General features: G+C 41.4%; 1 protein-coding gene across 2 annotated transcripts in view; it reads left to right on the top strand.

Annotated features, from left to right (window-relative positions):
* The window catches only part of COL20A1 (collagen type XX alpha 1 chain), a 491,294-nt gene that overhangs the window by 417,575 nt on the left and 52,755 nt on the right, over positions 1-20,964 (top strand). For both annotated transcript variants that reach the window (XM_086932816.1, XM_086932817.1), the window contains exons 36-37: positions 3,802-3,873; positions 4,651-4,686. In XM_086932816.1, coding sequence (XP_086788942.1) covers positions 3,802-3,873; positions 4,651-4,686 — 108 coding nt within the window. The remainder of the gene's footprint in view (positions 1-3,801; positions 3,874-4,650; positions 4,687-20,964) is intronic.

Below are 20,964 nucleotides of genomic sequence, written 5' to 3'. Positions count from 1 at the left end.
ACCGTCATCTCTGTCCAGTTGTTTGAATTGCACGGCACTGTCTGTCTGGGCTGGGGCGTGGCACCGTCACAACTGGGCCGGATTCGAAATTAAAAGTGAAAGGCGTGGTGACACACAAACACGCAGAGATTGCATGCAGGACACAGCGCAGATTCAAGTGTAATTTGGAGGTGGTGGGGTGAAGGTCACACACATACCAGCGGGAGTGCGCAGGAAGGCTTGGGTGCAGAGGGATAAAAATGGCAATGAGGGGTTGTGTGATCATATTTAAGCCCAATTTTAAGTTAGAAAAATTCCCCAGGGCCTGGCACAGCGCGCAGGAGAGTTATTTCTCCACAGTGACAAACTCACAAAGATGCCCGTTAAAATGCGCTTGCTGCCCCCGGAGTCTTTTTCTCGGCTACCTGCTATGGGAATTTGTCATCCTAGCAACCCTGAAGCTAGGCCCTAGTCCCAGCCCGCATGTCTACCGGTGTCCATTAACTTCCCCCACCTCCGTAATAAACATGACCTATACCAGAGGCGCAACTAGAGCCAAATTTCGGGGGGGCTAAGAAAAAATTTAGGGGGGGGGGCTGATCCTTTAATCAGTAGGCAGAGTGGAGCTGCAGGGGCTCTACTCCACGCTCTCCCTGGGCCTGGCGCTGCTAGGAGGGGAGATGTTCAGAGCGCGCTGCCCAGGTTCAGCGCCCCCCCCCCCCCGTCACTCGAGGGGTCCATGAGGGGATTCTGGACCTGGGACTAGCCTGAGCTCTGGAGAAGTCCACTTTGGATGTGGTGTGAAAAGATGGGGTTGGTTCTATTAACATGAGTCCCAGGCGCATCGATGTCTCTCCAAACGGCCCGTAGGCCCGGGCCTTCCATTTCTGAAGGTTTCCTGTGGGCCGGAGCAGCCAGGGGTCCACAGGAATCACCCAGACCCCTGGAGCCCTGCTCGGTGCAGGTGAACCCATCAGGAGGCCCCATTTGCGCCCGAGGCCCTTGAAGTTTAGTGAGGACACATTCTGGTGAGGGTGGGGCATATGTTTGTTTTACAGCGCTTAAATAACCTTGCCGTCTACTCTGGCTGCACCCTGAACAGGGGAGTGGGGCGATCAGCAGACCCACGTGGACTCTGTCTGTGACCCTCTGCCCCCTAGCCCTGTCTCTGCGAAGGTTTCAGGGGATGGAAGCGGTCTGAGCTGTGGAGAAGGCATAGAGCGGATATGCTTTGATAGGGGAGGGACGGGCCCCAGTTGGAGTCACCAGTTCATGGGTGGCGTTCCCAGTGACAGGCAGACCTCCAGCCCTCCTCTGCGGACTTTCTGTGGGCTGGAGGCGGGAGCAGACGGGCTGTGTGTGTCTGCCCTGAATTGGGTCTATTGGCATGTCTGGTTGGTGCTATTGTGACCAGCGCCACCCCGAGCGCACCGTGCCATTTCCCTCAGCCGAGCAATGGTCCTCCTGCCCAGCTCATGTGGTTTCTAGTTACATAACCTATTGTTACGAATTCTTAAATATATATATATATATATACATGGTCAATATTGCCTCTGCCTAGAGGAGTATTTCTTTCCCCCCCCCTCATGGTACTGGCTGTTTAGTGTATCGTTCCACTTCATACGGAGTGTTTGTATTACAACGCACGAGACACTGTTTTATGACTCAGAAGAGCACTGACGCATCACACATTAAACTATTTAACTCATAGATGCATTGCATAAATAAAATACCCGTTTTTCTTTTGTTTTCTTTATTTACTGTAGCAAGCTGATTTTATTGTTCAGCCATTACTCAATATGCAAGCCAGGCCAGTTGGATTTGCCAATGCTGGTTATTGTTTGCAAGCAAACACATTAGATTCGTGGACATGTATCGATCACTCAAAACATGCAATACCCAAAGAGTGTCGCTAGAGGGAGTGTGAGAACACACTTTAGCTATTCAAACCTATACAGTGTAAGATCAAGGGTTTCTTTTCACTTTACTGGGTCCTTGTTTTACCAGCCCTGAAATCGTAGCAGTTTCTTATATTTATAGTTTGTTTTCAAATGGATTAAGTGGAAATCCTGGACCTGCTTTATTTTGAAATCATTTGCTCTGTTTTTATGGCCTGGGTCAGACGTCTTAAGCCACTCACCCCCCCCCCCCTTACAGTACTGTTGACGTTTTCGGAACTGATCAGCAATTTTGGGCTGTGCCAGTAATTTGACTGGTGTTCCAAAGTGTGTTGTGCTAAGTTAATCAGCGTTTGACGCAGTATTATCAGCATATTGCAAGGTTAGTCTAATATTCTGTTGTGGTTCTCATCTTAAAATACCGCATAGATTGCACAAGTCCATTTCTAAATTGTGTGATTTTGGATTTTAATATACCGTGGTGGTCTATCTCAATGAGAAACAAATTGAAAGCACACTAATGTCCTAAAGAGGGTGAATAAAGGAGAAAAGTGACTTGACCCAGAAGCATGAGAGTTTCACAAGAACTTTAGAGTTTGAAAAAAGCAATACATGTGGATGGGTGCCGAGGACATGGTGTTGCTGATATTTAGGTACAGCCCGAGCTTTCTCTTTACCTCTTGCATCCTTAATTCTCGAAGATGTTTTAGGAGCAAGTGAAATGTCTTGGCAGCTCGCATCAGCACCACTTTGGTTAGGAGAGTTTGGTCCTCCGGTCTAAATAGAGCTAGGATGTACTTTTGTGCTGACATTTTGCTTACATTTGTCTTCTTCTGTTAAATCTCACAAGTCAAAATGATGTGATTTGACATAATCTTCCCTTGGGAGCATATTCTTCTATACTATTAGTTGCATGTTCACTTCATACTTCCATTTAACCGTATTGTCTAACAAAGCAATATCCAGTATTGATCAGCAGGCGCCTTATCATTGATCCAAGAGTTTGTTGACAGTGCAATTCCACATTGCAGCAGGGAGTCCCCATCAGATCCAAGGTGCAGCACAAGCGTGCTGGTTTCTCACACTATGGGTTTGGGGGGACAGGTAGAGGTGTGCACAAACCTCAGATACAGGTCTTAGGTGACGAGGAGCACAGTGTGGCCTCCATCTCTGTGAAGGTTTGCGGCCAGTTGACTATGTTATGTTTTGGGGTCTGGAGAGGGGACTCTGTGGGTTGAAGGCGAGGGTATAATGTAAGCCGCGGACAACCCATGTGGCATAAGCGAGGCATCGTCGGCAAGTATTTCAGGCCTTTGTATGTCTGGGTGGTGCCATGCTAGAAGTTGTGAAGTCATTCTGCCCTCAGATCCTGCACTACATTAAAAGCGGATTCTTAGTTAAGGCTGGTTTTAAAGTGTCCTTCACTTTCTGCAACAATTAATCCCACATAATGTTCTTTTCTTAGCACGCATTGTCAACATTTTTAAGAGCTATGTTATCTATTAGGTTTAAGTGTGTAATAACTACTTTTTAGTAGTGTGATCGTAAATTATTCAAAACGTCACAAAATATATTTTGTAGACTTTCTCCCACAACGAATGCACACATTTGCAGCGTGCTTTGACAAATGTATTTATTATGTTTCTCCGACGGCTTATTTTAGAAAAAATTCAATCTTCGATTTCACCACACTCCTTTCAAGTAATCTTAGTGTGTTTTCTTGTGAAGCAGAGGTGTCACATTTGAGAAAGTTAAAAACATTGGCATTGTAAATGACAAAGCTATTAATTTAGCTATTTTCAAAACCAACTCATACATAAAAAAAGTGTCATTTACAATTTCAATAGCTCAAAATTTCCTAATGCGAGACCTATTGCATTGCAAATGCTTGTCTTTTACTCTTGTTTCCCTTGTGTTCCTGCAGGGCCTTCAAGGATTGCAAGGACTGAAAGGGATCCCTGGAGATAGGGGACGCATTGGTGGTGTTGGACCGACTGTAAGTACAGAAGAAAAGTAACTCACTATTAGAAAGTATTCATTTATAGCCAAACATGTTTTGTATTCAGCCCTAGATCCTACTTTTTGGGGGTTTTGCGCATTCTGTTAATTCTTTGGACTCGACCAGAGAGCTGGATCAGAGAGTTTTGTTGCCACCTGACCCAGACAGTGGACTCTCTCCTTCTCATTTGTATTGCTGGAATAATTCAGAGGAGCTGGAATCCTGGTTTGAGAGGACAGTCCTGTTGTCCTTGGGTTGGCAGTGGGTGACTTGGGTTTGCATTTTGAGATACATTTGACAGGGTGTCTCACCTAACAGCACCAGAGAGGCTTCTGCAGCTGCACTATGCCATGGAGATTACAACCATAGCAGCCCCACCACCAGGAAGACAACACATCAGTAAGAGATAAAGGATACCGGAGTGTGCTGGATCAGCATCCTGTGGAGAGCGTGAGCCGTAGCTAAGCCCAAAAGAGGTTGAAGTTTGGGGTATAGCTGCTAGATAATATAGAAATGTTCTTCTAACCACCTTGCCAGGGGGGTCATGGACTAGTCTGTTCTCTCTGATTTTCTGGCAGACCGATGCCTCTGAAAGTCCAGTCGAACATCTTGCTGTTCTCGAGACCTCCTCTCGTTGCCATTTTTAGCACTGGGGAGAATGTGACAATATGGGACTAACTTATTAGTTCACAAAGACCCCTTTAAGAGGGAAGACCTCTTCTATACTTCTCCTTATCCACCAGGACTTACAATGTTTCATTTTCTTCTTTCCAGGGCCTACCTGGCACCAGAGGAGAGAAAGGTGACAAGGTGAGTAGACATAATGTGATCCGGATATTTATATGGTGCACACAATGAACTGACATGTCCCGTTCCACATAAATGATTGGTGTTATTCTGAACTCAATAGATGTTATATTGAACTTAATAATACTCATTGTATTGCTCGCCAAAAGGATGAAAGGCTGAGTCTGTTCTGGTGACTCACAGTTTGCACAGATGAGATACACATACTTGTAGATCGATAACCTAACTTCATTGACTGAATTCACTGATTACTAGTTTGACGGACAGGGTTACCCTGTCACAAAAGTGATGGATATCCCGTTGGCCAAATTACAATTGCATTATATCCTATGGAATTTGTAATTCGACTGAGGGGATATCCTTCACATTTGTGATGGAGTATCTCATCCGCCAACTAGTAATGAGGCCCTTGATGTCCTTTTTAAAAGCCATGCTGGCTGAGTACTTGAAGGAGATGCAGGTTGCTGAATTAATGATGAATCTTTCTTTCTCTCAGACTCCACATTTCCCACCCTACTCCTCAACCAACATACGGTCAAGCAATGTATATATTTATCACAGGCTGAGTGTTTGGCAAAGGAGACTTTAAAATTAGCATGTTTGTACATCGAGGACGATATTGACCCAGAAATATTATCTACTGAATAAATATTTATAGTATCACATCGTCTGGATGCTTTGTGATAAACTTATTTTTAGTCTCTTCTTCATTTGTAAGAAACATTAATCGTGAAAGAAGTCAAAAATGTATTAGAAGTCCGCTAGTGAGTTAATTGTATTTTGAGGACCATCCTGCAGCATCCTGCACACCAGCCAGAAGTCTTGCAACAAGGGACTGCGATGCCACCTAAACATAGAGCTACCAAAATATTAGGAGATTTTGTAAGGCACTTGCATCTATAGTTGGCAGTAATGGCTGAATCAGAGTATGGTGTGATTTCTACAGGCTATATGGCTGAAATACGTTTTAAGCAGGGATTTCTCTTTGTATGGGGTTTTCCTTGCATTTACAGTAGATAACATTATCTGTAACACACTTATTTGATATCCAACAATTGCAATTGAGCACAGAGTTCTTAGCTCATGCATCTTACAATCATCTTTTTTCTTTTTTTCAAGTTGAAAAGGAGATTTTATTTATAAATAGAAAATACAACAATATAATAAAATACACGATAAAATTAAGTTATACAAAATGTTAAGGGATTAAATAAGCAAGGGAAAAAGGGAAAAGAAAAGAGAAAGGAAGAAATAACAAACATATATAACTAGAATAACATAACCACTTATGCAATAACTATTCTTAAAGGCATAGAGAGAAAAATGTAAATCAAACTTGAGTGGTATGAAATACAGGAATAAACATATTAATAGGGACTTGGTTACATCTTCAATTCGGGGATTGTGTAAGCATGCTAGATTTGCAGATACATCTAAGAAAATCTCAGTTGATTGCAAGGGAGGTGGGATAAACATATGCTGTATCCAATCTGTGATTATAACCAACTCCAGGCCCGGAAGAAAACAGTAGTAGTATCTTTTCATGCCAAGGTAATCAACTGAAAGAAGCAAATATATTATATGAAAGTTAGTAGAATAAGAGGACCACTCTTCGGAGACACTACCCAAAAAAATATTAAGAAATGTAAGAGACTTGTGTGTGAAGAAATGTCATTGATTTTTCATGAGACTTGTGTCCTAAAAGTATGACTATGTGGACAATAAAATAACATATGTTTTAAGTCTGTTAGATTAGCATTATAGGACCAAGAAGAGGGCGAAGAAGTAGTGTTTATTTTATGCAATGAAACAGGGGTAAACATAAGTCTATTGTAAATAAAAAATATTGTTTGAGGAGTATTAGCTGCTCTAGACAATTTCCTTAGTTTAGTCCAAATCCTATTTCAAACAAAAATAGAAATGGAAAATTGGAGATCAGATTCCCAGGAAAGTTCCACCTCTGTTTCATTTAGGGTGCCTGGAAAAATAGTTGAATGTTTATACAATTGAGATGTAGAAGGAGAAAAAGACAGAACGGAAAGAATACTAGGAGTTGAAGAAGGAGAAGTTGGAATATTTGCAAGATGGTTATAAGTTGACGACGAAATTAAGGATGTACTTTTAGATGCATAAGAAAAGGGTAGGGAAAAACATGCTTGAGCAACTATAAAAAGTTTGCAGGTGTAACCTTGAAAAAGTTGATGAACCCAATTAAGTCCATTAGCATGCCAGTTCTTCCAAAAAAACAATTTTATTATTAGTTCTCAGATATTTGTTGTACCATATTGAGGATTGCAAAAACTGATCCTTAGCATTGTGATAAGCAATAAAGATAGGGTGAAAAGGTTTACAAGTATTAGTAAAAATAGAAAGGGAAAGTGACACAGGTCTATGTGTAAAGGATAAAAACTCATGAAAGGAGAATGGCTGGTACAGAGATTTTGCAATATTGGTCGATAACGGTAAGATTGATTCATCATCTTCTTGTAATAACAAAGAGGATTGTTTGAGAGAAAATGCTTTATGGATGTTTGAGTTTGTGAAGAGACATGCAAGACTTTTTATTATTCCTTAAGAAGTTGGATAAAATAGAGTAAAGTATTTTACAGTGAGAATTAGAATTATTTATAGGAATATTAGAAATATAAAAAAGTATTATAGGAACTAGCATAATTTTTATCGCACCAAGACAGCCCCACCAAGACAAAAACGGGGGATTCCATCTGGACGTAAAGGATCTCAATGTTGTCTGTAATTCTTTCAAATTTTGTAATATAGAATCTTTGATAGAAATGTAAACCATAAACCCAGATACTTGATTTTATCTGAGTTCCAACAAACCCAAAAGAAATATAATCTGCAGAAAAACATAATTTATTCAAATGAAAGAGTTTCACACACAGATTATAACCAGACACAGAAGCAAAAAGATGTATTTCAGATAAAAAAAAACTGGTGAGGAAGTCTGTGGGTGTGAGAGAAAAAGCAGAATGTCATCAGCATAAACAGAAAGTTTTAACTGACTAGTACCATACTGAAAACCTACGGTCTGGGGATTCAGACAAAGTTTAGTCAAGAGGGGTTCAAGAGCAAGAATAAATAAAAGATAAAGGACAACCCTGTCTAACTCCACGAAATAAAGAAAAAGATGGGAAAATAAGAATGTTAGACAATATAGAAGAGGCAGAAGAGGAATATAGTAAGAGACATAATTTATAAATGTGGCACCAAAAACCAAACCAGGATAAAGTAGAAAAGATAAAGGTCCAATTAATACGGTCAAATGCTTTTTCAGCATCCCATGAGATGGCTTCTACAGAGTATTTATAGGATTTGGATTTGTCGAAGACATTAAAAAATAATCTAGTGTTGTCCAAAATATGTCTACCTTTAATGAAAGCACACTGTTCCCGACCAATAAAATAAGGTAAGAAAGATTGTAAACAGAGATCCAAAGTTTTTGCTAAAAGTTTGTAATCTAAATTAATTAAAGAAGTTGGTCTATGGTTCTTACATAAAGTATGATGTTTACCATCCTTGGGGCGAAGACATATCAAAGCATCTTGAAAAGAACAACTGGATGTTTGGGAGGAGATAAAAAAATGAGAAAGCTGATGCAATTTAGGAGAAGAAAATTGGAAAAAAGAGAGTAAAATACAATAGTAAAACCATCAGGCTCTGGTGCTTTACCCCATTTAATAGTATGAATGGGATTAGGAATATCCAGGTCTCGAATATCATCATCTAACACTGAAATATCCATATTAGGAGAAGAGGGTGGAGTAATTGAAGATAAATATTGAAGAATATTTTCTTGAAGTATAGAAGAATCTGGAGTATAAAGAGACTGAAAAACTGTGAAAATTCTGACAATATATCCTCATTTTTGTAAACCACATGGTTGGTAGAAGTAAGGACAATTTTGTTATGCTCTTGTCTCACTCTGAGACAATTAGCTAAAAGTTACGAGCCTTATTTTGACCTCCATATTATTTAGCAGAGGCTTTGAGTAAAAACAAATTGGCATTTTCTGTGGATAATTTATTAAACTCAAGTTTAGATTTAATAAGTTCTTCGAGATAAGTCCTAGAATTTGTGCGATAATATGAAATGTCTAATTGTTTAATTTGGGCTGTGAGTAACTTTAAATGATATAAAGAAGATTTCTTCCTATGAAATACAAAGGTAATAATAAAATCCCTGAATGCAGCCTTAAAGGGCTCCTTTTACTCTTTCGCTGATTTTTACCAGCATTTTCAATCATTTAGTTCAGCATGCTAGGTACGGTAGTTTGTAGAGCTCCTGGGTAAGGGCACTTGAGTTTGAAGTTCTCACACTTGTGCGTTTCTAAATTTTATAATTTCTCATTTTATCATTAGTATTGCAAAACTTTCAGTTTAGCTCACCTGTAAATTTGTGTCCCTCCCTGGTCCAACGCGGATTGTTCCGTTTGAATGGAGGGGGGTGCCACCTACCGGAAATGACCTACGAGATCTTCTGCCGGATACCAGAAGTGAGGTTAGCAGTCTACTGCATACCTCTCTAAATAAACCGATGCCTGGCCCGATGAGCAGCGGATGCACTTAAAGGCCATCAAGGTGACTTGAACAGTATTTTCTTCCACGCAACTCGTGGAGCACCTGGTAAAGGGCTTCTTTTAATCTTTCACTGTTTTTTACCCGCATTGTAAATCATTTAGTTCAGCACGCTAGATACAGTAGGTTGTAGAGCACCTGGGTAAGGGCTCATTTGCTTGAAGTTCTCATGCTTGTGCGTTTCTACATTTTATAATTTCTAATTTTATCATTAGAACTGCAAAACTTTCAGTTTAGCTCACCTGTTTGCACTGTAAATTTGTGTCCATCCCCTGTCCAAATACGGCATGCACTACATCCGCAGAAGCAGTAGGTGCATTTTCCTGTAGATCCTGTAAATTCCAAAGTATGGAACAAGCACAGCTGCAGATTTGAATTTGAATTTAAAAACATTTATTAAGCGCACATATACCTGGCGGTTTCTTGGCGATTCATACAACCATTACTGTTCGAGGAATAAATATTTCCCATTGTACTAGTGATAAGAAGTGCTCTTCCATGATCTTCCACAGCAGCGGAGGCTGGAACTGCTTTTTGGCTAATGTTAGATCTTTGCCCAAACACGCAGTCAATATATGGGATCTGCTTTCCTCCACACGCCCTTATATATGGTTCCTGACAGAAACCTGGACTAAACCCTGCTCTAACCCCGCAATTGCAGTAGCACTTACGGATCGTTATCACATACAAAAACTGAAGAGACTCCATAGGGTGGGGGGAGGAATAGCCATCGTCTACAGAGACCCCATTAATATTTTCATCTTAGACCAAATTTGCAATGACCTGCTGGAGATTTTAATCTTCAGAACTGATTTACACCCACGACTTAGCTGGAAAGGAGCTCTAGTATATGGTCCTCCGGGACCACTCTCTAACTTTACTCCACAACTTATGGAACTCATCTCCCCACATTAACATGCATAGCGAAAACCCTGATAACCTAGAGTCTGCCACATTTTTGACAGACCTGTCCACACTCAACCTAACTAAAATAAATTATGAGCCCACTCATCTGACAGGACACACACTAGATTGAATTCTAACTAACTCCTCCAACATTTCTTATGGGGCAACTTGCCCCTTGACATGATCAGATCATTCTTTGATCGAGTTCCGAATTAACGGTCTCAAGGATCAGACTGTTCCCAAACCATACTCTAAAAGAAGTTATAGACAATGGCATAAACTCACGCCCTTACAGTTCCAAAATGCTTTCATTCCACCACATAACCCTGAATCTGATAGTGTAGAGGAGCGCTTAGCCTCCTTCAATACCAACTTGATATCCACTATGGACCGCTTAGTATCCCTGAAACAGTGCCCTATTACTTGTAATCATCATCAGACATCATGGTACTCTGCCACCCTTCAGCTTGAAAAAGTCAGTGTAAAGAACTTGAATATAACTGGCCCCGCTCATACGACACACAAGATAAAGAAAGATTCAAGTATGCTCTTACACAGTACCTCAAAAACCTGAAAAAACACCTGCAATACGCACATCACATCACAACTCGAACACGCAGGGAACACTCAGAGAACTCTCTACCAGATTTCAAAAACTTTTACCAACCCCAAGACCTGCAATATTGAAGCTCCCCCATCTCAAGCCTTGTGTGACAACATAGCAAACCAACTAACCCAGAAAATTGAAATGATTTACAATAAAATTACTTTGGCTAAGGGCTCTCAGATAGGCCCTAAGATCGACCTTCCACCCGCTATTCCCAATGTTTGAAGAGAATTTCCCGATACTCACAACCGAGGAGACTAAAGCTCTACAAAAAATTGTCAAATCAGGGTTTCCATTAGACCTCATTCCTGCTAAAACAGCCTCCATACTATGCAAACAACTATCCAGCCCCATCTGTTCTATCTTAAACAGCTCCATGAAGGAAGGCACTCTCCCACTAGAATGGAAAGCCGCACATATTCTCCCAATCAGGAAAAATCCCAAAGTCCCCATGGAAGAGGTAACCAATTACCTCCCCATCTCTCTGCTTCCCTTACAAAGCAAACTTTTGGAAAAGCACATCAACAAGCACTTGTCCGAATTTGTTGAATTCTCTGTTTAGATTCCTCTCAATCCGGATTCCAACCTAGACATAGTACAGAGTCTGCGTTTGTGGCAGTCACTGATAACATCAGATTGCTATTGGATAATGGTCAAGCTGTACTTTTGGTGCTGCTTGACCTGTCCACAGCGTTCTATGCCATCTCCCCCCAGACTCTACTCAGGAGACTGGGGGACATAGGCCTTAAAAGGAATGCCTTGAGGTGGATGGCTAACTTTCTGTCTGACAGAACTCAGGCCATTAACCTAGGCCTCTTTCGCTCGCAGACCACCAGGGTGACCAAGGGAGTACCACAGGGCTCATGTTTGAGCCCTACTTTACTCAACATTAATATTACTCCCTTGGCGAGATTACTGAGGACGTTAGGATTTATTCCTAGATCCGACGCTGATGACACCCAACTTCTCTTCTCCTTCGAAAAAGCCAATTCTAGCATTCAGACCACCTTTTTGGAGGGTATGAAAGTAATTGCGGACTGGATGAAAGATAATTTTCTTCAGCTCAATGCAGAAAAGTCAGAGATAATGCTTTTTGAAGAAGCAACGGTAAAGTGGTCCCCTAGCTGGTGACCAGAGGAACTAGGTTCTGCCACAAGTCCAAAACAGGTGGTAAAAAGCCTTGGAGTGTGAATGGACCACAAACTTACGTTGGGGGCGCATACCACCTCTACCACTGGATCATGCCTCCACAGCCTTAGTCATCTCAGAAGAGTCTTCCCTTTCTTACCACTTTCCATACGGAAAACCTTGATTCAGGCATTAGTACTAAGTCGTTGGATGACGACCAGCCGCCTGAAACTGAACTCGGACAAGACGGAGGTCCTCATCCTGGGCTCCTCACCCTCCGCCTGGGACGACTCCTGGTGGCCTCCCGCCCTTGGCACCGCACCCAAACCGACAGACCATGCACGCAACCTGGGCTTCATCCTGGACTCCTCCCTCTCCATGACCAGGCAAGTCAACAACGTCTCCTCGGCGTGCTTCAACATCCTACGCATGCTACGGAAGATCTTCTGGTGGATCCCCACCGAGACCAGGAAGACCGTCACCCAGGCCCTCGTCACCAGCCGACTGGACTACGGCAACGCCCTCTATGCCGGTACCACCGCCAAGCTCCAGAAGAGACTCCAGCGGATCCAGAACGCCTCAGCCAGACTCATCCTCGACATCCCACGAACCAGCCACATCTCCGGACATCTGAGAGACCTTCACTGGCTCCCCGTCAACAAAAGAATCACCTTCCGCCTCCTCACCCACGCACACAAAGCCCTACACGACCAAGGCCCGAGCTACCTCAACAGCCGAGTCAACTTCTACGCTCCCAAACGCCACCTCCGATCAGTCAACCACGCCCTCGCCGCCGTCCCCCGCATCCGAAGAGCGACTACAGGAGGAAGGTCCTTCTCCTACCTGGCCACCAAGACCTGGAACTCCCTCCCGACCGACCTGCGCCTGACCCAAGACCACCTCTCCTTCAGGAAGAAGCTGAAGACCTGGCTGTTCGAGCAGTAGCGGCACCCCCCATGCCCCCCCCCCCCCCAGCGCCTTGAGACCCTACGGGTATGTAGCGCGCTTTATAAGTGTCACTGATTGATTGGTCGTCTGGATTTCTGCAACACTTTGCTGATTTCAACTAATGAAAGCTTCATAAACAAATTGCAGGTAGTCCAGAACACAGCGGCCCACCTGGTGGCCAATGCCCTCCCCCCCCCCAGAACCACATCTTTCTCCTTTCTTACAAAAACTGCACTGGTTACTGGTGTGGAAGAGTATCAAATTTAAGATCTGTTGTATTGTTTATAAATTTATAAACAACTTAGCTCCCAGCTACCTAAATGACAAATTTGTCAGTTATCTGCCTTCCAGGCCCCTCCGTTCCTGAGCTAAAGCACTTTTCCAAGTCTCGCGCTTCAAAAAAACCTGTTTGGGCGGAAAAGCCTTTTACCACCTATCCCCACACTACTGGAATCAACTCCCCATCCACTTACGTCAATGTACAGACTACCTGGCATTTAGATAGTTGCTGAAAACTTCAATTGTCTGATTTGTCCCTCCTTGTTTGAATTTGGCAGTCTTGTCTGATGGGATGATTTGGGCGCTTTATAAATAAATAAATTAAAGGCATACCATATAATCTGCGGTGACATAGACGGGTTCTCGTTTTCAAGGAAAAAAAGTAGTAGCAAAAAATTAAAACCTTTTGAGTAAAATTGGAGTCCAATAGGAGGGAGTTATTGAATCACCACATTTTAGTACCTTCAAGTCTAAAGTAACGAGAGCATGATCTAAGAGTAGTATGGAACCAATATCTGAGTGAGTAATATGTTGTGCAAGTGTTTTTGAAAGAAAAAAATAATCTAATCGAGATTGGAAAGAGTGTACAGGGTAAAAGAAAGTGTATTCTAAAAGTATAGTACTACACAGTCTCCAAGCATCCACTAGTGACTGCTGTTGAATAGTTGATGCAAACTGAGAATGCATGTGTGAGGGAATGAACTTGGATTTAGAATTATGGTCAATAGTGGGGTCAAAACCCATATTGCCGGTGCCACGTACAAGATCAGTTACCTGGGGTGATAGGCGCTTTCTTGTGGCCACTCCAAAACTTTGGAACCTTCTGCCAACTGCCATAAAAGCTGCTCCGAATCTGATTAGCTTCCGTAGGCTTCTGAAAACATGGTTGTTTAACCAGTGAGAAGACGGTAGGATGATGAACTCTTGTTGCTCCACAGCGCCGAGACACCTTCGGGTATTTGTTGCGCTATAAAAGTTGCGTAAATAAATAAATAAAATAAATAAATTGCAATCGCCACCAAGCAATAAATAATCATCTTGAAAGGACATCAATATAGATAATATTGCGAAGCTAAAGCAAAGGGTTGGGGGCAGTAGGTGCTTAAAAATTAAAAAGAGTCATGGGAATCGTGTTAACCAACAAAGAAATAGAATCCCACCTACCTATTTGATCCACGTCTTGGGTAGGGACCTGCAGATCAAGACACTTGTGACATAAAATGGCAACTCATGTGTTCTGTGCACCTAGAAGCAAAAACATGACCAATCCATTATTTTTTAATATTAAATATTTATTTGTCTAAAATATGTATTTCTTGTAATAAGGCTATATCACAATTCAAATTAGATGTGTGTGTCAGAACCCTCTGGCGTTTTATGGAAGATCCCAAACCCTTAACATTCCAAGAGAAAACTCTTAACACCATTTTTAATGTATTGAATAATATAAACATTTGATAGGAAAACCACAAAAATTGGAAAACAAGAACATATGAGCATTAAAAACAAACAAAGAGCATGTATGACTGTACCAGAAAAACCGAATAGCATAGAAAAAGAAATAAGGAGATAGGAAAGGGAAAGAAGTAAGAAACAAATGTAAAGTTGAATATGAAGAAGAAAAAGAATAGAAAGGATGGAAAGAGGGAAAACTATTGAGGATGAAAATAGAGTATATGAGAAAAGACAGGGAAGAGAAGAAAAGAAAAGAGAAATATGTACAACAAGGAAAAACACAAACCATTTGTTTTGAGAACAAGCTAACTAACTAAACATACCATGAATGAAACCAGAGTGGTGAAGCCAAATAAGCAAGATGACACAACTAACCAGGCAACTCAGGGTGAATCAGGAAGTGAGGACCACATCCAAAGCAGACGGGAATCACAATGATGGTGAACGAAAACCGCAGCTTCAAAAGAGGAAGAACATGAAGGATAAATAATACATATAAAAGCCAAAAACCGAAACATGTAATGATAACATACAGTGAGAAAACAGAGCATTTAAAGCAACATCACAATTAATTTAAACACTGGAAAATCTGGAAATAGCCATATCTTTTTCTCTGCAGTGATCCAGAAAGAGTTGCATTAAAGCCAGATCTTCATAGTTCATGGTTTTAGTTTTTGCAGGTAACTTTAAAAAGACATTGATGAAAGAGGCCAAATCTTGCATTGAGATTGCAAAGCACTGGTCTCCAGTCCAAAACTTTCTTTCTCCTATCTGCTGTCTCCTTGGCATAGTGTTGAGAAAAGAAAAGAGTAGATCCTTGCCATGAAATTCACCCCTTCAGTTTAGCTGCCTGCAAAGTCTTCAATAAGTCAGTATAGTCTAAAAAATAGATACTAACACCTCTTGGTTTTTTAGATGAGGCTGTCAAACTTGGAGTACGTCCCTGGCAGTGTGTTCTTTGAATATTCAAAATGAGAGTTAGATACCAAGAACTTGTGGAAGAAACGATTTAAAAAATGAAATAGGGTCTGAGCACTCCAAACCCTCTGCCAAACCATATATGCGCAAATTGTTAAGTCTATTATGATTGTTAAGTCTTTCCACTTGCTTTTTAAGAAGAGTAATTTTCATAGATGGAACCTGGTTCGCTGTAGCCTGATAAGAGTCTACACATTGCTCAATTTGTACAAACTTATCCTCCATATTTGACCACTTGTTATCTAGCGCTTGAAGATGCTTGTTTGTTTCATCCATATAAGGTCGAAGAGCACAAAATTCCTCAAGATATAACTCCATGGCCTGTGATGGAGCAGATGTGACCATTGAGGGAGGGTGTTTTTTAACATGTTTACTAGAGGAAAGCAGAGATGAAGCAGGTAATTTAGAAGTAAGTTTATTAGTGGGAAGCAGAATATTTGTCGACACTGCCATGACACCAACAGAAGGGGGAACATATTGCAGTTAGACTCTTCCATTCTACCAAGAATGGTAAAAGGATTATGGTCCGCTAAAGATGAGGACATTGAGGGAGTGGCAGAAATATGACGTGCAGATTTCTTTCTCCCCATAAAGTTTTAATCAGTCACTTTTATAATAATGGAGGTACACAACTCATAAAGTCCATGCAGGCAGAGCTAATACGATCTGAGGAAAAGTCAGCCAATGAAAAAATCAAGAAGATGCAGCAAGTCCAAGAGATAATGAGGCATAACTACACAATTATATGCAATTAAAAAACTCAATAGAATGTCAATAACATCTCAATAACATAAGCGCTGCTGAATGAACATGAGATAAATTCCAGTATGGTCAAGAAAAATGAATCCATGGAAATTGGTCTTCATTTCGGATGAAGAAACAATGACTATAATCAAAAAGCACTTATGCAAGTCACATCTTTTTAATTTATCCTGTATTTTTGACCTATTATATAACTACATTTGTTTTGCAAACCACACTGTATCCGATACGTTTCTAAAATATTCTTCTTTCTTGATTCTGAATCTCCATTGAAATCACGCTTTTATTTTATAAGCGGATCAGTTATTCATAGAAAAATTAGACGACATTCAAAAACAAGTTGCAAGGAATTATGTTATATACTGTTATGTCAAATTAAGGTGTGCATAAATGTATCACTCTGTTTATGGAATAGAATTGTATGTGTTGGTTTCAAATTAAATACGCTTAGAAGACAAACAATTATAGAGTGGTGACCAAGTTCGTGTAACCATGAGAAATTCCTACTGGAATTTTCTGATGTATAGGTTAGAATACCCTGTGTAAGAGGAAGAAATTTACCTGGTAGTTCTTTTGAGGTTCATCTGTGCTTTAAACCAGGTTGTGCTGTCCTGTGACCTGCGTTTCAATCTCAGATAAACTCAGCACTCCCAAACGTCCAGCTTCTGGCACCCTTAGAATTAATAGTTGCCGCCTGCATTCTCCTGCCACCCAAAGTCATCCTCTGCCCTCTATTCTCATGCCCTGCCACACCATGCTGCACCCATCCAAATGCCTGTTGCCTCGGCAGGTCCATGCACTTTTTTACTTTGCACCATGCCAAGCCTTCACTTGCCCCTACCTATGCTACCCCAACTCATCACAGTTGCTTATTGACACTGCTGTCTACAGTTGTTCCCTGCCGTCCCTTTACAATTCATTTAATGCCATTTTATGAGGTCACATTTTATATCCCACTGTTTCCTGTCCACTGTTAATCTCTGATACCATCCTCTGGGACCTAAGACCATATATCATCTGCCTTTCCATCCTTTGCCATCCCTCACAATGACCTGAAGACCTTTACTATCCTTTACTGTTGTCTGCCATCACCAGCAGGTCCTTCTGCCAGTTGCTACCATCTACTACCTTAACTTGCTTTGTAGTTCTTGAACAGTATTCTGTCATTACAAAGATTGTGCAGTCAAACTGGGTTCTTCCAATGTGTTTGGTGCAGGCCGAGAAATGCTCCTTTCAGAGAATGATAACAGGCAAAAAATATACCAAGTTTAACAAGTAAGAATAGAAAGAAGTGAATATCCAGAGGCTTCAGTTCTGATAAGAATTAAAAGTATGATGCCTGGGTTGGTCACAAGAAGTGAATGGTCCAGTATTAAATTTCCCGGAAAAGGATCAAGGTGTGATTTAGACTATGTAGGGTGGCACGCTAGGTCAGCAGAGACTGGTGGAGGACCACCTGCCCTATTTAGAGCTCCTGCTAGGCATGAAGGGATCCCTATACCTTCAGTAGAGCTAGCACAATGACAACTCCATTAAAGCTTTTGTGAGTGGGAACCATGTTTGATGCATCAATTTGGAATATGTTTTTTTCCAAGAATACGTTTATTCTAAAAAATCAATAACTGATGTGCCAATAGATTTTTCCCTGCCCTTGGGGGCCATAGTGCGATTTCTCTGCCTGTGAGCTTCATGCCTCACATATGACGGTCCCTGACAGAGTAATCTGGTAATGGTGGTCCTGCCTGAAATAGGGCACCATGACCTTCATTTTGACGTGACAGTCCAGCGATGACCGGCTGGGTCACGTGAGAGGTTTCCCAAGGTGGCAGCAGTGAAGGCACCCCTTTCAGCATCCCCACCCTTAGTCAACTCAAAGATAGAGCAAAAACAACAGGAGTGGGTCTGGTGATAGCACTGTCAATTTACTTCAGTGATCCTGCTCCGCAAATATCTAAATTACCACTTAAATGTCTCATTCTCTCTCCTATTTGTGCGCAATCAGAGTTTAGTTGCAATTGTGTGTTTTTACTCACCTGCCTGTCACCAGGTGATACCTGGCAAAATTGTGACAGAAAAAAACTGCATCACTGTACGTTTTGAAATTAAATGGAAAAATAATTTATAAAGTGCATTAAACCCAGTGGTATCCAAGCGTTATGCCCGAAAAACCGAGCTTCCCAAGCACAGAAAATCCAGAGAGCCTATGGTGAGAAAAGCCATGTGTTTAACAATTTCTCGAATATGGGGAAGGAGCTAGGTCTAGCGATGTGGGCAGGCATGGAGTTCCATCACTTGGCAACAGCCCCAGAGATGGGCAGACCTCTCCATCTCACTTTCCAGAACCTGGGCAAGGAGACTTTCCTAGCTGAAGAGGCTCTGAGTGACCTGCATGGAGTGTACCAGTTGGAGGCGGAGGAGAGATGTTTGGACACTTTGTGATGGAGAGTGAGAAAGACTAGGCAAATAGCTTAAAAACAATGTGCTTTCTCGCTGGACCCACCCACTTGTGAATGGAGGAAGACAAACATGCGGGACTATAACATTTGTGAATCTGAAACTTACAATGATGCAGTAAAACTGCAACCGGTGAAATGGTAAAATCAGAATGTTGGCAATTCTAGCTGCTGTATACCCTCATCATTTAACTAGAGGAGAGAGAATTCTTAAATGCTTAAATGTCACTCTGAAAAGCAGGCTGTGGACCCAGAATCGATAATACACAAGCTAATTTGGTGCAGCAGCTGTCTTAATACAGACACTAATGCTTGCACAATATTCATGGATTTGAAGGAAAATTAAGTAACATAATTGCCATGTATATGATGTGTCCTGTAGTGTTGTCTATAACTCACGTAATTCTGTGTAATGTTATCAGATGGAATTACCTGAGAATACCCTGAGATTATGCATCATTACAAGAGAAGAGTAATTATGCATTTAGCTCTATTTCTTTAGTGCAAAAATACCCCTTGCCTTGAAAATGGGCGCATGAATTAATGTTGTTCTAAGGAATAACGCTGAATGCAACAGAACACAAATAGTGAGTGTGAGCAGCCATGTACTCTTGGGGTAGGATTTTCCCCCAATTTACTCCTGAAATTCAGCGTTCTTTTCTTAGTGCAAAATGCCCCCTTGAGTCCACAGTGGCACGAGAAAGCATTTTGCACTACGAAATAGTAGTAAATGTGCTCTTGGGGTAGGATTGTCCCCCAAATTACTCCCGGCATCTAGCACTATTTGCTTAGTGCAAAATGCATCCTCATGGCGAAATGGCCAAAATGACGCGTTTTGTGCTAAGAAATAGTGCTAAATATATTAGAACACAAATAGGAAACGTGAGTGACCACTCATGCTTGCTAAATGTGCTCTTGTAGTAGGATTCTTCCCCCAAAATTACTCATAATTACACGAGCAGGAATATTTAGGATCATCATACCATTGGAATACCCACTTAATTCTGCTCACTATCCATGTTCTCAGGCACATGCTCGTTGATGGCTACTTCATAGGTGATTGCTCCCTTTTAGTAGCTAAGTGATTTTTCCCTGGTGGTAATCTGTATTATTTTTTATTGTGCCCCATTGAAGAGGTCTACCACCACATCACCCCTTCCACCCCCTGGTGGTAGAGCTAAGTAATTTTTGAGTGGGCGCCCTTTCCCTTTGTCGTGAGTGCATGTAGAGGTCATGTGCATCTGCACAGCTGCAGCGGGCAGCACCCCTGGAGACTCTGTGTGGAACCACCACACTGACAAAGAAGCAGCATGTATTTGCACTGTGATTTGTGGGACTGTAGTCATGCAGCACCTGATGAAAAGTGGTCAGTTCTGCTACAGAAAGAGATCTGAATGCTGGTAGAATGTGTCCTTGCAGCATCCTGCAGGCTGGCAGTGGTACCTAGGTGCAAAGGAGACTGCTAGCGAGAAAAGTTTAACAATCCTTTGAGTCTCAGATCAGAGAAATCTTTATTTGGTGAAAGATATAGTTAAAGTAAAATAAATAAATAAGTAAGCTCAAAACTAAGTCCACAAAATGAGATACACACCAAATCTGTATGTTTAAGATCAGGGGATATACTCTAAGGGCCATATTTATCAAGCTGGTTTCCCATTTGCAAATGGGCAGATTCTCATAATCGGCCAGTTTGCGAATTGGAAAATGCCTTTTGGGATGTATCATTCCAAAAGGCCATCGCAAAATAGAGAATTGCAAAATTTGTGATTCTCTATTTTGCGAATGCAATTCCTTAAATGCAATTCTGGAAGCACCATAATGTGCTATTTGGCCTTTAGGAATTGCAAACTATCACCAACTTCAAGTTGGTGTAATTTGCAATTTTCTTTAAAAAAGCACTTTTTTGATTTTTTTAAAAGTGCCATATGTCGCCCCTTAGGGCATGTATGTGCGCAAAATGTACACACATGCATATTTCAGTGGTGCAACAGGGTGTCCTTTTGGCACGCTTGCGCCCTTGAAATTGCATTCTTAATTTGCGATTATCTAATTGATAATCGCAAATTGAGAATATCTTCCCATTCATTTCTATGGGCCTCCTAGCCCATAGGATTGAATGGGAAGGTATTCCTTAATTGCGAATCTCAATTTGCAATTCACAAATAAGGAA

This window comes from Lissotriton vulgaris, chromosome 7 (genome assembly GCF_964263255.1).
Source record: "Lissotriton vulgaris chromosome 7, aLisVul1.2, whole genome shotgun sequence".
Taxonomy (NCBI): domain Eukaryota; kingdom Metazoa; phylum Chordata; class Amphibia; order Caudata; family Salamandridae; genus Lissotriton; species Lissotriton vulgaris.
This window is presented reverse-complemented; position numbering and strand designations above follow the sequence as displayed.